The 13419-nt window shown below is 38.7% G+C and overlaps 1 protein-coding gene across 1 annotated transcript in view; it reads left to right on the top strand.

The window, feature by feature from the left end:
• The window catches only part of LOC124721656 (LMBR1 domain-containing protein 2 homolog), a 110384-nt gene that overhangs the window by 40764 nt on the left and 56201 nt on the right, over positions 1–13419 (top strand). The window contains exon 4 of the mRNA XM_047246725.1: positions 9438–9648. Within this exon, the coding sequence (XP_047102681.1) occupies positions 9438–9648 (211 nt within the window). The remainder of the gene's footprint in view (positions 1–9437; positions 9649–13419) is intronic.

Raw genomic sequence — 13419 nt, forward strand, 5'->3', positions numbered from 1 at the left:
GAAAGCTTACAAGAGGCTATGTTATCTATTTTTGAATGATCCATAATTTGTCATCTTTCAAATCTCTAGTACAGAAATGGATAAAAGTCATGGTATTTGAGGGTTCATCAGCTAAAAATTCTTTCTTAATACAGCAGAAATTTACTTTCATTTCATAAAGAAGACACACACAACCAAGTAAGTATAAATAATGAAAATCTGAAATCATGTGCGTATTTTAAAACATCAATTTCTAGATACATGTCCCAATCAACATTCCCAGTTTTAGATTTAGAAGATTTCTATTGAACTTCTGATGCACAGAAGGTATAAATTTCATGAGGGATATAATATCAAATTTCAACTTTTGCGCTGACCTCCCGTAAGAGTATTTTATCAGGAAATTGACATCACACAGCACTGGGCATTTCCCTTGCAATTTTGCAGACTATTTTTTTTCTTCTGTTGATATGCCAGACAGAGAAAATTTTACACTCATGTCTAATCTGCAGTGTCTGTGTAATGTGCACTTCCTGCTTATCAGCTGATAAATTTCCTCCTGTTAACATTTTATTTAGATTAGTGAAATTATCATTTGTCATTTTAATGTGTGTCTGAATTGTTTACTCTGTTTTTCTGAGTTCAGTCCAATGTCCAGGTAACTAAACTACCTGCATCTACTTTTTTTTTTTTTTTGTCTAGCATAACGTTAAAGGAACATACTCCTGACCACAAAACCATACATTAAGTTTTCTCAGACCGTCCATAGTCAAGTGCAGCCATAGCCCCATCATTGTGAAATTCTTATTTTTGCTGTTCATCTTAAATCATTGTTCATGTCAATGAGCTTATGTGCAGTAATCTTTTTTCTAGTGGTGGAAATACAGAATGAGTATTAAGTCTTTTTCCTGATTACAAAAATTTATTTCTAAGGAACTATGATAGATATAGCTATGTGGTTTGTTGCAAATGGTAACTTATCTCGTGCAGTGTTTATGGGTACCCTTCTGAATGTGCTTTGTATCTAGCATCTCATTTCTCAGTTACATGACTTTTAACCATGGGTAATGTGTCATCAAGATGGTGCACTGCCCACACAGCAGGTTATTTGTTTGCCAGTTCTTGGGTGAAACCTTTTTGGACAGATGGATCAATAGAGGCAGTGCAATATTATGGGCACCACATTAACTAGACATAAACCCTTTGCCTTTGTTGTTGTTTTATGTTACGGATGAGGTGTTCAGTTCCCCAGTTCCTGACGTTGAAACACTGGCTGAGTACACTGAAAAATGGCTGAGTGCGGGCTGCTTTAGAGGCAGTGATGGAAGAAATTTTGGCACACACATGGAGAGAAATTGCGTATTGCCTATATGTTCTACGGACAACAAAATGAGCACATCTGGAAGTGTATCCATAAAAGCATTGAATTAAGCTACAGTTTGCAACATATATGCATTCTACTGTTTTTTTTTCATAAATATGACTCCTTCTCCTCATGGATTTATGTTCATTACCAACATCACTAGTTATGTTAGCTGAAACATTTGTTAAAACAGCCATGCCCCTGCCATTGCTAAATAAGACAAACCACTTTTAGGTGCCAAACAATGTGAATATGCTCTGCGGACTTGGATGGTTCCTACGTTGACTTATGTGGGAACGTAGGAATTGTACTGCAAAACTAAATTTCCCCTGCAACTTTGTGAAGAATGATTTAATCACAATATTGTGTAAACTGATCACAAGTGGAGCCAGGATACATAAAGTCATTTCTGTAATTTGTTGGGATGGGTCCTTTTCCAATGGGCCACTTAGTAGAGACAAATATTTATGAAATTATTATGGATTAAATAAATATAGCTTTTTGTCGATTAAAAATGTTTAGCATAAATGTGAATTAAAATTAATAAGGTTTATTTATCTCGTACATGTTTTGGTGTTAGTAGTAGCAAGAACTTTAAAATACACTCCTGGAAATTGAAATAAGAACACCGTGAATTCATTGTCCCAGGAAGGGGAAACTTTATTGACACATTCCTGGGGTCAGATACATCACATGATCACACTGACAGAACCACAGGCACATAGACACAGGCAACAGAGCATGCACAATGTCGGCACTAGTACAGTGTATATCCACCTTTCGCAGCAATGCAGGCTGCTATTCTCCCATGGAGACGATCGTAGAGATGCTGGATGTAGTCCTGTGGAACGGCTTGCCATGCCATTTCCACCTGGCGCCTCAGTTGGACCAGTGTTCGTGCTGGACGTGCAGACCGCGTGAGACGACGCTTCATCCAGTCCCAAACATGCTCAATGGGGGACAGATCCGGAGATCTTGCTGGCCAGGGTAGTTGACTTACACCTTCTAGAGCACGTTGGGTGGCACGGGATACATGCGGACGTGCATTGTCCTGTTGGAACAGCAAGTTCCCTTGCCGGTCTAGGAATGGTAGAACGATGGGTTCGATGACGGTTTGGATGTACCGTACACTATTCAGTGTCCCCTCGACGATCACCAGTGGTGTACGGCCAGTGTAGGAGATCGCTCCCCACACCATGATGCCGGGTGTTGGCCCTGTGTGCCTCGGTCGTATGCAGTCCTGATTGTGGCGCTCACCTGCACGGCGCCAAACACGCATACGACCATCATTGGCACCAAGGCAGAAGCGACTCTCATCGCTGAAGACGACACGTCTCCATTCGTCCCTCCATTCACGCCTGTCGCGACACCACTGGAGGCGGGCTGCACGATGTTGGGGCGTGAGCGGAAGACGGCCTAACGGTGTGCGGGACCGTAGCCCAGCTTCATGGAGACGGTTGCGAATGGTCCTCGCCGATACCCCAGGAGCAACAGTGTCCCTAATTTGCTGGGAAGTGGCGGTGCGGTCCCCTACGGCACTGCGTAGGATCCTACGGTCTTGGCGTGCATCCGTGCGTCACTGCGGTCCGGTCCCAGGTCGACGGGCACGTGCACCTTCCACCGACCACTGGCGACAACATCGATGTACTGTGGAGACCTCACGCCCCACGTGTTGAGCAATTCGGCGGTACGTCCACCCGGCCTCCCGCGTGCCCACTATACGCCCTCGCTCAAAGTCCGTCAACTGCACATACGGTTCACGTCCACGCTGTCGCGGCATGCTACCAGTGTTAAAGACTGCGATGGAGCTCCGTATGCCACGGCAAACTGGCTGACACTGACGGCGGCGGTGCACAAATGCTGCGCAGCTAGCGCCATTCGACGGCCAACACCGCGGTTCCTGGTGTGTCCGCTGTGCCGTGCGTGTGATCATTGCTTGTACAGCCCTCTCACAGTGTCCGGAGCAAGTATGGTGGGTCTGACACACCGGTGTCAATGTGTTCTTTTTTCCATTTCCAGGAGTGTACATTAATGGAATTGTAAAGCTTGTGGTTTCCATCTATGGATGTATAAACTATCTGATGCTGTGCAATCCACATCACTTAGTATTTACTCTTTGTCTCCTCTTCACCTCATAAGAGGTGGGTTCCTCTCAGCCTAGGGTCTGAGTGATCTGTCACTCCTTTCCAGTCTTTTCCAACCTATGCCTCATTCCTCCCTGAGGAAGGAACTTTACCTCAAATTAACTTTTAGGATATATATTACATTATTTTACCTGGCATTCAGATTATACATTGCTACTATTTTGTCATATAAACTACATTTTTTCATATCTAGATTGTTGTAGAATTATTGAGCTAGTTTTAGAAAAAAGTGATCCCAATTCAGGCTTGGGGATCTATCATAAAGAGTGAGATAAGTTAATGAATGTGTGAGGCTTCTCCAGCTTTGTCATATGGCAGAGTTACTGGTTTTTTTCTGTTTTTGATTCCTTATTCATTTTTTATGTGGTTCTACAAAATAACGCTGCTAAATTGCCTCATTATTCATAAGTAGGGACATACCATTCGTCAGAACCTTCACTTCAAAATGCAGGGTCCTCGGCATAGAGCACCTTTGGTGATGTGAAATGACCTAGAAAAGAGCTCACATTGGTGCTTCTATTGACAAATATTCTGGATACATAGCAATTCCCTCTTTAGAAACACTATTGGGGATAATTTTAAGAGGATCACAAGGAAGAACATCGTAGTGTGTTCCATTAAAATGCAGATTGCTTGTCCCAGTGCAAAAGGACCAAAACCATTAAAAACATAATAGGACATGCCAAATGTTGCAGAATCAGAAACTGGTTGAAGAATTCTTGAGTTCCATATTTTCATAAAACTGATATGTAATCGAGATCATATTCCATCATATCTTCTCATTATATTTGAACTAAAACTGTTTCTAAATTGACTTTTTTGTGTGTTGGTAAATAATAAACAAGAAAAATTGCAAGTGATCACAGCTTGGATCACTTTATGACTAGAATGTGTGTAGAAAGCAAGAAATGCGAGAACAGAATCAGAGAGACAAAATGTAGTTGGTATTTCAAAAAAAAAAAGCTGACAGACAGTCTTGCTAGAGATCGATAGAAACAGATTTAGAGTTTAAAAATATTGGCTTCCATGAAAACTCTCAATTTTTATAGACTGGAAGGGAATGTGGCCAGTTTGAAGAAAACGGTGACAAAAAGTAAAAGAGAGTGTTTTTAAAGTTTCTGGTTAATTTAGGTTACAGAATGGAAAGTACAAAATTATTCAAATTTAGTTCTGCTATAATTGCAGAGAGCAGAGTGCATAAAAACCTTCTTAAATCAGATGAGGGAACATGGCCTAAAGACAGTGATTAACAAGTTCTGTTCTTACTTTGTCGTTGCCATCATTTGAATTCTAATGCACAAAAAAATCCTTAAACATGGAGAAAAGTCCTTGTCTTCATAATGGTGTTGTTGTTACATTTTTGAAAGATGTAAATCAAAATGGTTCCATCTTTTTAATAAAATTTGGGAAACAGAAATTCCATGTCTGAAGAACAAAGGCTGTAATAATCCCAGTCCGTATGCCAGGTAATCCTCCCCAGGGAATAGAAATTTCCTTTCCAGTTTTTGACACTGAAGAAATCTTGTGTAAGGCACAGACAGGTTTACAGAAGAATCGCTGCAGATGGCGAGATTCTATTATCTACTCTGAGAGTTGAGGATGCAATGGACAGAAAAGAGTCAACATTGATGGTTTCTGTAAGTGTTAAGTATGCCCATCATTGTGTGACATGTAGGACAGACTAAGGTTATGTGAAATTAAGGGCAAGACACTGAAATGGCTACAAACCTACTTATGAGCCAGCATTATTGCACAGTTATTCAAACATGATAAATTCCAAAGTCTCTCAATAAAAGTAGTTATTTCTTAGGTAGCTGTTAGATACATTTCAGTTTAGTGATTAGTGATCTACCTGATGCCCTTATCCAAGTAGAAGGGAATTAGTAGTCTTATATACTTATGAGGTAGTTTTATGAATTTTACTTTATAAAAAGTCTCTCAGCTATCAAGCAAAGTGAATTGAGCTCTAATGTTATTAGAATGTATCTCAAAAGAAAATAGCTTAAATGAAAAAACTCAATGACATGTTTTCTCTGGTATATAAGACACCAGCTTTTTTAAGCTCATTTATATCCAGTGTCATGTAATCTGTGATGTCAGTTTCATGAATTTCACTTTTGCTTTCAGACAGCTAAACATTCTTAACTTTCATTAAGATGACACAACAGAATTATTTTGCTCAGTCTGAGAATGTGACTATACAATTTTAATAATAATAGAAATTTCTGGATGCATCAATACATAAAATAAGGTAAAGGGAACCACTCACGTGTAGGGGATCAATGCCTGGAGCACAGTAGTGCATAACAGAAAGCAGTATTCACACTAGCTTTCAAGCATTGTTTTTATAGCAACAGTACATACATTCAAGCACACAACCATGCAGATACCCAAACACACACACTCATGGCCACATTTGGGTGCCTGTGTGGTCATGAGTGTGAATGTATGTACTGTTGCTAGAAAAGCAGTTACTGCTCAAATGTAGTGTGAATGCTGTTTTCTATTGTGTTACTGTGTTCCACGCATTAATCTGCTATAGGTGAATGGTTGCCTTTCCTTATTTTATGTATTACTGTACAATTCTAATTATCTCTTTCTTAAAGTGTCAGAGATTTTCTTACTGTACTAATATAATTTGTTGAATTTCCTTTTCATCCAAATCACAACTATGCAGGCTGGGTCAACTCACTTATTAAATAAAGCATTTTAGTCAAGTACAATACCTGTTGCCCTCATGAGCACCGGAAACAGAATAAGCCTGCTCCTTGCTGTGCTGTGCCTTTCCCACACCGACTATGTGATGACTCATTTGTCTACCACAGAGTGTGTGTGTTCACAAGCTTACTAAAATGTGGAAGAATGGCCAATGACTATTGGTTATATTTACAAAATGCCTTTGCTTTGTATTGTCACAATACCCCGACCACATTTTCCCACCAAATTTTCTTATGACTAAAATGAAAGGCAAAAGGAAAAGAAGAAAAAATACTGGTGCCCAAAAGGAAAATAAATGACTCTAAAAATAAAGCAAAAATATTAACAAGTTTTGAGAGGAAGTAAATGGAAGCATATAATAAAGATTTACTGAAGGCACTTTCTGTGAAAAACATCAGTGCAAAAACATAAATCAAACAGTACAGTTTAATTTTATAACTATCTACAAATCATTCTTGAATGTTGTCAGTCCATCAGGTTATTGTGAAATGCATATGAACAGTTGTATTCTGCCACCTTTACTGGGTATGCTGTTCAACAAAACAAACATTTATTAACACTAGGTAAATGAAAATGGCACCTAAAATCAGTTTTAAATAGAAAAGTATTTGTGAGCTCTACAGCAAACCACATTTTTCCTGTAGATTTGTGTTTACCCATTTATAACAGACAACTAAATAATTATACTGTTTAGTCTTCAAAAGTATATTTACAGAAACAGGGATTCCCTTCCAGATTAAGACACACACACACACACACACACACACACACACACACACACACACACACACACACACACACACACACAGTCTGACAATGAGTAGCGAGCCAGCGGGTGTGTTGGACCTTCCATCGAGCTACAGGCCCCCTTGAAGATGTCTCCCGCAGACGGGGACGAAACGTTGGGAATTGAGACAAAATTAATTAACCAGCCATGGCATAACAGCCCGGGCAATCATAATGGACATGTCATTTTCGGCCGTGAAAGTCTACATTTAAGTATCCATTGACTCTGAACACCGTCCTTAAATGTGCAAGTTCCTTAGGCAAATTCTCTGCGTCCAGCACCGTATATGCACTGTGCACAAGGGTTTTAAGTACACTCATGGTCTGGGATGGGTGATGGCAGCTTGAAGAATGCAAGTACAAATCAGTGTGAGTGGGCTTACAATAGAAAGAATGTCCCATCGAACCATCACCCTTCCATTTGACCAAAACATCCAGGAATGGAAGGCAGCCATCTTTCTCTAGTTCCATAGTAAATCAAATATTCTCATAGATGGAGTTAAGATGATGAAAAAAACTCCACTAACTTTTCTTCACCATGGTGCCACACTATGAAAGTATCAGCAACGTATCTCCAAAAAACCGTTGATTTACAACCTGTGATTCAAGTGCTCGCTCCTCAGAATTCTCCATAAAAAGGTTAGCCACCAAAGGAGACAGAGGGCTGCCCATGGCGACACCATCAGACTGTTCAAAATATTCCTGGTTAAACATAAAATAAGTTAAGGAAAGAGCATGTCGAAACAAATCAGTGATGTCTAATTCAAACTGTTGACCAATTAGAATCAAGGAATCCACAAGAGGTACTTTTGTGAAAAGAGAAACTACATCAAAACTCGCCAGAAGATGTGAACTACTTAAGTGGAGAGCCCCCAGTTTGTTGATAAAATCGGCAGAGTTCCGTATATGATGTGAACATTTGCCAACAAATGGTCTCAATATAGAAGCTAGATGTTTGGCTAAATCATATGTGGGTGCGTCAATATTACTCACTATAGACCGTAAAGGCAGACCTTCTTTATGCACTTTAGGAAGACCATACAGTCACAGTGTGCGGTTAAGACCACACGGCAGTGTTCCATCGAGACTGTATGGTCTTCCTAAAGTGCATAAAGAAGGTCTGCCTTTACGGCCTATAGTGAGTAATATTGACGCACCCACATATGATTTAGCCAAACATCTAGCTTCTATATTGAGACCATTTGCTGGCAAATGTTCACATCATATACGGAACTCTGCCGATTTTATCAACAGACTGGGGGCTCTCCACTTACGGTAAGTAGTTCAGATCTTCAAGTGAATTTTGATGTAGTTTCTCTTTTCACAAAAGTACCTCTTGCAGGTTCCTTGATTCTAATTGGTCAACAGTTTGAATTCGACATCACTGCTTTGTTTCGACATGCTCTTTCCTCAACTTATTTTGTGTTTAACCAGGAATATTTTGAACAGTCTGATGGTGTTGCCATGGGCAGCCCTCTGTCTCCTCTGGTGGCTAACCTTTTTATGGAGGATTTTGAGGAGTGGCGACCATACAAAGTGTATTAGCACACACAAAATTTTCAAACTCTGTGCTCTCGAAAAGAGTTGAGAGTGGTGTCTTCCTATGTACATATGTTGAAGCCCCACTTCTGCCTTACACACTCTGGCCACTGTCTCCAGCTGCTGTGGCCCAACTGCCAGACTCACAGTTCTCTGTGGCATATTTGAGGTACACACTTATTTTAATTACTGTAGTGTTTGTGCTTTGGTTGGTTGGTTGGTTGGATGGTTACTTACTTACTTAGTTACTTTCATGTTCCATGGATCATTTTGCACAATAAATCGTCGTGATATGAAACAAGTCATTTTACATTCATATTGCCAATTAATTTGTACTCCTATTTGTACTCTAAACATCGCCATATATATTTTTTTCTTATAGATTGAATTTGCTTAAGTATTCAGGCAGTTGATGCTGGGCTCCTTGACTAGCAGAAGGCGTTCAGTACAGTTCCATACTGTTGCCTAGAGAATGAGATATTAGCTCAGGTACAAAGGAAATACCAGTAATCAGTGTCTTTGTCCTTGATGCTTCTTCCAGTGTCAGAGGCATAATCTTGTTTCTAAGACCATAGAGTAAATCAACATGTTCTGTGATCTCGATAGGAGACCATTGTCAGATTGGAGTAGTTTTCTTATTTGGCAATAACTAACTTGTAAAGGTCTTGCTTATAAAAATGACATTGCCATTCAGTTGGCTGCAGATTTATGCAGAGTAGTCGTACCAATACTACAACTATGGCAACTGTAGATTACACAGATTATTCCTGAATACAGGATTATTTGTAACCTTTGATTTTCTCATACGACTGTATATTAATGTACCTGTGAAACATACATCCTGTTATCACTGTGTGTCAATAAGGAACAGTGTTAATGAAATTCTGTTATATATAATTTTTTTTCAGTCAGAATCTGAAGACTATTGCATCATCAGCCAGTAACACATGGGGATTATTCCTGTTAATTCTTCTTCTCGGTTATGCTCTTGTGGCTGTTCCTCGATCACTATGGAATGCGAGTAAGAAAGGTTATTCTCTAAACTATGCATATTTCAAAGCTGGAAAACTGAGTTTAGAGAAGCTGGAAGCTGAAGAAGCACTTGACGATGTTTTGGAGGTTTGTTTCTGCCATTAGATTTTGGAACATTTTTTGTTATTTAGTTATTGAAAGAATGGTGTTATTGAAATAGGGAAGCACATAAAAAGAATTGATTTAATAAAACAAGTTTCTGTGCAATGCCATTATACATAGCCAGTATGTTAATATTCATTTTATAAATTCAAATACCTTTTTCTTGCTGCAATATATATTTATGTTCAAGATGTTTTTAGCCATTTAAATTAAGGTATCTTCAGTGGATTTAATTTGGAGTGTTCATATATCTCTCTCTCTCTCTCTCTCTCTCTCTCTCTCTCACTCCCTCCCTCCCCCCCCCTCCCCTCTCCCCCCCCCCCTCTCTCCCTCCTCCCCTCCCTCTCATTGTAGTAGGTAGAGCAGGAAACAGCCTGGCTAAAGACAAAAATTACAACTTTGGGGGTGACCTGGATGGAATAAGAGTAGCAACTTCACACACAAGTGTGAGTTTAGTGGAGATCTTAGAGAACCATGACAAGTCCTGGGTTAACACTGCTGTGAGCCGTGTGAACACAGAGTTGAGCAGGATGCTGCTGACTGAAATGAAATCTCAATATGAGTATAGTGCCTATTGCTACAATTGGGAGCTTGGGATGCACTAGACATGGCTGACACATTAACGAGAAGATAGAGATAAATTGGCTGAGCTTCGTGCAGAAAGTTTATGAGGGGCTACCTTCGCACACAGCAAGATCCCTCTGCCTAGTTAGTTACGTGTTCCATTGATCAGTCTCGCAGTAAACCGTCATGATATGAAATGTGTCAAGTGCATAAGAAATGCACACATGAATCAACTGTTTTTTGTAAGCTTAAAATTTTTATTACCTGCCCCATTCCCTTAAATGGCACAAAATGCATATATTATACCTATAGATTTATTTATTCCTATTCAAGAATTCATCTATGGTATAGAAGGATTTGTCAAGGAGATATGATTTCAATTTATTTTTGAAACTATTACTGCTGTCTGTCAGACTTTTATTTCATCTGGTAATTTATCGAAAAATTTTACAGCAGCAGATTTTACCCCTTTCTGTGCCAAGGATAGGTTAAGTAGAGGATAGTGTAAGTCTCTCTTTCTTCCGGTATTATAATCATGAATGTCACTGTTGCTTTTAAACTGGTTCATGTTGTTGAGAACAAATATCATTACTGAGGAAATGACCTGTGAGGCTGTTGTAAGACTTCCTAACCTTTTAAATAGGTGCCTACAAGCTGTGCGACTATGAACTGCACACATTATTCTAACCACTTTCTTTTGAATAGTGAATACTTTCTGTCTAAGTGTTGAGTTATCGCCACTGCTGTGGCCCAGCGGTACTAGACGCTTCATTCTGGAACTGCGTGACCTCTACTGTCGCAGGTTCAAATCCTGCGTCAGGCATAGATGTGTGTGATGTCCTTAGGTTAGTTAGGTTTAAGTAGTTCTAAGTTCCAGGGGACTGATGACCCCAGATGTAAAGTCCCATAGTACTCAGAGCCATTTGAACCATTTTTTTGTTGAGTTACCCCAAAATATTATTCCGTATGACATCAGAGAGTGAAAGTATGCAAAGTATGTTAGCTTACTAATTTCTGTGTCCTCAGAATTGGCAATTATTCTGGTAGCAAAAGTTGCTGAACCTAGTCGCTTTAGGAGTTCCAGTATGTGAATTTTCCAATTAAGATTCTCATTTATATGTACACCCAAAAACTTTGTATACTCTACTGTGGCTACTGACTTCTGGTGATGTGTTATATTTATTGAAGGAACTGCACTCCCGGCAGCAGAAAATTGGATGTACTGTGTATTTTCAAAGTCCATTCACAGAAAACCAACCAATAACTTTTCTAAAGATATTATTTGTTTCATTGTGTATTGGAGTTTCTTTTACTGGATTAATAATGATGTTTGTATCATCAGCAAACAGTGTCAGTTTGGGTTCTTGTTTCACATAAGAAGGGAGGTCATTCAAATATATCAAGAACAGAAGGGGAACCATGATCGAACACTGTGGAACACCTAAATTTATTTCACCCCAGTTAGATGAATTGGTGAATTTCCTTAAATCCCTTAAACCATATCGAGAAACCTTTTGCTTCCTGTTCTGTAGATATTACTTAAATCACTCACAAATGCTTTGGATAAGTCACAGAAAATTCCTATTGGTGACATTCTACTATTTCAAGACTCTATTATGTGGGCAGTGAAATTCTATATTGCTGCCTCAGTGGAACAGCATTTTTGAAATTTGAACTGTGATTTACTAAGTATCCCATTACTGTTGAAATGGCTAACCGCTGTTGAGTACATTACTTTCTCAGCAATTTTTGAAAGTGCTGTCAGCAGGGCTACTGGCCGGTAATTATTGACATCTGTGGTGTCCTGTTTTTTTGTAGAGAGACTTGACAATGGCATATTTTAAACTGTCTGCTGGCATCAGAAGGTGCCTTCTTTTAGATTATAGTCAGGAATCATACACCCTGTTGTGAAACAAGTTAAAACAAGATAATAGTCCCACAAAATGCTGAAGAATGCCCAGAAAAGTATGGTTAGCTTATTTATTCAGAATTTTAGAGGATTTAATAACAACCTAGTAGAGATTCTTGTCTGTTTCAAGAATTTAGAGATCTCTGAAAAGACAGATGCCCAGTGCCTATGTGAGTGCCAGATAACCATAGGAATATAGAAGTTAAATATAAAAGATTACGCTCTAGATCCTTACAAATAATGAACTAATATGGGAAAAGGAGTAGTTGGTATATATATTAAGACAGAACACAAACTCAGAGACATTAGAACAAATAGATTTTCTTGTGATCAGCACATAGAAGTGTACACATGTAAATTAAAATGGAATAATAGTTAACTTATAATTGTAACTCTATGTAGTTTCCAACTGGGTAATTTTGAGCCATTTGACTCCTTACTAAACTGTCTGCTAGACAGCAGCAAGCTCTCTCTGATCATGATGCACAGTTACTTAGGATACAGTGCCTTCCAGTACAGATACTTCTTGGTAGAAATCAGAATAATTAATGATTCTAAGACAAGCATTTTTAAGAGTAGTTTACAGGAGATGACTTGGATGAAATGTATGGTGAACCAAATGCTGACATAAAATTTAACCTATTCCATGATAAATTCATTTCAGTATTTGAAAACGGCTTTCTGCCTCAGCTAGTCAGAAATGGCATTATACAGCCATTTAAAAAAACCATGGCTCACTAGAGGAATTAAAGGATATTGTGAAATAAAAAGGATAATGTATCTGTTGACAACAACAAAGCTCCTGTAGTAGTTGAACACTGCAGGAACAACTCAAAATTACTGAGAAAAGTTGTTAAAAATCAGGGAATATACACATTATGTTATAAACCACTAATTCCAACAACAGATTTAAAGCTATTTGGAGTGTAGTGAAAAGAAAGACAGGGTAACAATCCACAGAACGGGATAACATCAGTCGCAGTTAGCAGATATGTTTAATAAACATTTCTTAAATGTAGTCAAAAATGTAGGGACAAGTAGTTCAAGAGAACAATCAGAACAGTACGTTGAAAAAGCAACTTTCATAAAATTCCATTATATGGATGTCTCATCCACTTCTGCTTCTGAAATTTAGAAAATTATATATTCTCTTAAAAATAAAAGCTGATCTGGATCTGACAGTGTTTCCAACAAAGTACTAAATACTTGTTTCCATGTAATAAGCATTATCTTTTCTGAAATACGTAATGCATCACTAACTGGGCATTTTTCCAGAGAGACTG

This window comes from Schistocerca piceifrons, chromosome X, assembly GCF_021461385.2.
Source record: "Schistocerca piceifrons isolate TAMUIC-IGC-003096 chromosome X, iqSchPice1.1, whole genome shotgun sequence".
Taxonomy (NCBI): Eukaryota; Metazoa; Arthropoda; class Insecta; order Orthoptera; family Acrididae; genus Schistocerca; species Schistocerca piceifrons.